This window comes from Aplysia californica, unplaced genomic scaffold (genome assembly GCF_000002075.1).
Source record: "Aplysia californica isolate F4 #8 unplaced genomic scaffold, AplCal3.0 scaffold00278, whole genome shotgun sequence".
Classification (NCBI taxonomy): Eukaryota; Metazoa; Mollusca; class Gastropoda; order Aplysiida; family Aplysiidae; genus Aplysia; species Aplysia californica.
The window spans coordinates 118844-122581 of record NW_004797548.1 but is presented as its reverse complement, the minus strand read 5'-3'; the positions used below and the strand labels follow the sequence as shown (position 1 = coordinate 122581).

Genomic DNA, 3738 nt, shown 5'->3' with positions numbered 1-3738 from the left:
CTCTCTCTCTCTCTCTCTCTCTCTCTCTCTCTCTCTCTCTCTCTCTCTCTCTCTCTCTCTCTCTCTGTGTGTGTGTCCTGTCTTCCTGCTTGTAAAAGAAAATGATATTTTAGTTTTCTTTGTTAGTAAGATTTATGTATGGTAAGTGTTTTCTATTTTTGCAAAAACCACTACTCTGTAACAGTTTCTTTATCTCGCCTGCTTTTCCAGATTTCAGATACGTAACATTCCCGGGGCGTACAACCGCATTACAAGCATCCTAGAGATCAAAGGCGTGCATCAGGAAGACTTCGGGAGCTACCGGTGTGCCGCCAGTAACTCATTAGGCTCCCAGTACACCGTCCTAGAGTTGGTCTGTAAGTATCTGATCCAGGTGTCTCTTGTGTCCTTTATGGTAGGATCTGTCAGCGACAGACAAGTTGGGGGGGGGGTTGGTAAGCATTTTACGGCGCTCGCAACCGCATAAGCCCATATGAGCGTGCGGTGCACATTAAACAGTTTTAATTCGGTAGGAATTAGTTTTGAATTTTGCTCGCATGGAAGCCGAAGCCTACTCTTATCGATTTTGGACCTCCAAGAGATCTGTTAAAAATGCGCAGCTTGCGCACTGAACCTCCAAGATTTTTCGCCCTTATGCGAGAAGGCTAGAATTAAATGTGTCTTTTACTTTTATCAATTCCTATTAATATGATGTTCATACTCGACCTAGCAATTTGACGTGTAGAGTTAAAATCCAAGAGTTATTTCATTTTGTCAGCACCCCTCACAAATTCATTGGCATGCAAATTATGGAGGGGGGAAAACCTGGTACATGGGAGAAGTGGGCTCTTCAACAGGATGGATTATGCGGCGGAGAACGTTGTATTTCATTTGGTTGAAAAATAATGAGTGTGTCTTTCCTTGATTCGAACTCGTTTTATAGACAGTTGACTCTGAAATTACACGAGTGTAACTTAAAGGATGTGTGAATTTCTACTTTGAACTAAACACACACATACACAGACAGTCTCTCTCTCTCTCTCTCTCTCTCTCTCTCTCTTCTTCCGCTCACCTTTGACCTTTGCTGTTTTGTCTTGCAGCCTCTAACGTGGCCACGCCCACCAGGAATGGACAGATCATCAGTTCGGCGTCCAGTCTGTCCTTTAACCTGGCCACCCTCATCATGCTCATCTCAGTCTGGCTGTTACAGCGCGGGGGACAACACTGATCTTACCGACGACTGTCGCCACAGCAACCGTTCCTTACATCATTTGGGAATTGAAGGAGAAGCGGGGGGGGGGGGGGGGGGGGTTCAAATTAACTTGTTTTGGTTTTTAAGTATGAAATTTAGACAAATATTTTTTTTTGGACGGGGTAAATATTTGAGTTGTATTTCTTTGGAAGCTTTACAAGATTTACTTCTGTGAGGTACTCGGGATTTTACTAGAAACAAACCTGTAGACCACCAAAGTCCATTTTTACTGTGGTAGTGTAGTTTCAGGGAATTTTGTATGAACTTTATAAGTCGGAAAATCATTTACTATTAGAGCGTATTATTGGGTTTTACATTTTTCAACTGCCCAGGAGTTGGGTTGTTGGGGGTTTTTTTGTGCTTTCATCTATTGTTTGTCAGGTCTTTTGTTTTTAATTCTTGCTGGTTTCAACTGTTAAGACAGCTTCTTGCTTGGTCAGTTTGACAAAATATTTGAGAGGAGGACTATTTCTGAGAGAGTGGATTCCGGTTTGCAATTTGCTTACGTACATCGTAGCTTTGGCTGGTAGACTGTTTACCTTGTTTACCCCCACTTGTACATTCCTTTGTTGTCATTGTAATTATCATGGATCACCTCCATTGTACATGATTCACTGTTCTAAATGCAAAACAGTTTTTCAACTATAGTTTTAGATGATTTTTTATACTGGAGATAGTATGTTACAAGTTGGTTCACTCTATGAAAAGAAAACCAAAGTAAATTTTGACAGATGTCATTACCGGCTTAAATAAAAGTGTTTTGTTTTGTTTCTCAAGTAGTTCTTTTAGAACAATCATTTCTCACAACTTTTTTTCAAAGCACATTATTCCCTTTTTAGTTTTAGTAAGACTTTTACAGCACTTGCAACATAAATAGTAGATCATGCAAGTGACGAAGAATAAAAATGTTCCTCAACAGTAACATTCAAAGAAAAGGAGGAGGAGAGATGAGTGCAATAGATGTTTTATAAGAAAGAAGGACCAAACCACACCAGAGCACGCACCCACCACCCACACATCATTCCCTAAAAATAGTATCCAAAGTGAAGTTCTAAGACGTTGCCACCAGTGTGCTGGAAGATTATTTGGTATGTCAAATCTGGGTCTGTATGCTGGGACGACATATCCCTCCAGCCTGGGTGTGCCTGCCTCCTATATTATCTAAATTGTGTCAATAAGAACATAAAACATTCACAGTTACAATTTTGAAATAGAGGAGTGAACCATCGTGTAGTGTACAATTTCTGTTTTAGATGAAATGTGGCCATCGTTCCTGTTTATATCCTGCTGCTATGAAATAATTAATAATCCTGATTTTTTTACTGTACATAATATGTGTGTGTGTGCATAGAGGAGTGGTTGTGCACTTGTCTGTCTAAAATATCTGAAGTGACTGATCCATCTTTTTAAGTTTTGAACTGAATTGAAAGTTGGAAGACATTTATATTTGCACCTGTATCGTCTTGCATCTCATCATGATTACATCAGTGGTGATTTGTGTTTCTTTAAAGAGATGTTAAATTTCTTTGAAAGTGAGGATAACAAGTTGGAGATAACTGCCACCCTGTATTCTTGAGCCAAGAATTTCAAAAACTTGTCATTTTTTTTTCAAGATTTAACGTAGACTTCCTGAGGTCACAAGTCACTGCTTTAAATAATGGCATGAGATGCTTCAAGAGTATAGCGGTGTGTCACATTACACAGAACCATGGTACTGCCGTTGTTGATCGAACTGATACTACTAGTTTTTATTTTGGTGTTTTTGTTCTGTGTTGAAATGTTGACTAAAAAAAAAAGCAACCCCTTCCAAGAACACTAAAAGTATGGAACATAATTTTTAAATTTTTTTTTAGAATTGGTTTTATCTTGAGTTCATAGCTCTGCGAAAAGCGGATTTTCGTGTTCCTTTTTCTCTGTGGTAGAAAAGGCAAGTCAGATTTCTGGTACAGTGTGGTTTATGTATTCATGAGAGAGTGCCTGTGTATAGTAGTAGCTGCGCCATCTGAGTCAAAATTGCTTTCTTCAAAATGTAACTTGTTTGCTGAGGTGTCAAATCAGTGACACTGTTTAATTACATTATATTCTTCACTGTATATGCAATTTCTGAAATGAAGTCCTGGAATCATTCGTGGGGAACGCTGACCAAGATGGCGCAAAAGAGACAGAGCTGGAGATCCTTTGTTGCTGCCCTAAACGCCAGATAGCGTAATGGGTAGTAAGCTGTATATGCAATTAGTATTTTTCCTGTCTTTTTTCACTGGTATGTTTGTGGTGTGATGATTAGGCTATTTGTTGTTGTAACTCTCAAAAAACGTGAGTTCGATACCCGTATTGGAACATCTATTTTATTGTGGACCTCCTCGTCTTTCAGCCGGGATTTTTTTTTTTTCAGACTGGATGTATATCAGTCTGCCCGGGTTGGTCCTGACGGGCAGAATCAGAGTAGCCAATCTCCTAAATAATTTAAATTGTGATGGTGGGGACATAAAACATTTACTGTCCGCTAA

At 39.4% G+C, this 3738-nt stretch overlaps 1 protein-coding gene across 1 annotated transcript in view; it reads left to right on the top strand.

Annotated features, from left to right (window-relative positions):
* LOC101853799 (protein amalgam) overlaps positions 1-3027 on the top strand; it is a 14640-nt gene extending 11613 nt beyond the window's left edge. The window contains exons 7-8 of the mRNA XM_005101301.3: positions 211-356; positions 1080-3027. Of these exons, the coding sequence (XP_005101358.1) occupies positions 211-356; positions 1080-1207 (274 nt within the window). The 3' untranslated portion in view covers positions 1208-3027. The remainder of the gene's footprint in view (positions 1-210; positions 357-1079) is intronic.
* The last annotated feature ends 711 nt before the right edge of the window (positions 3028-3738 follow it).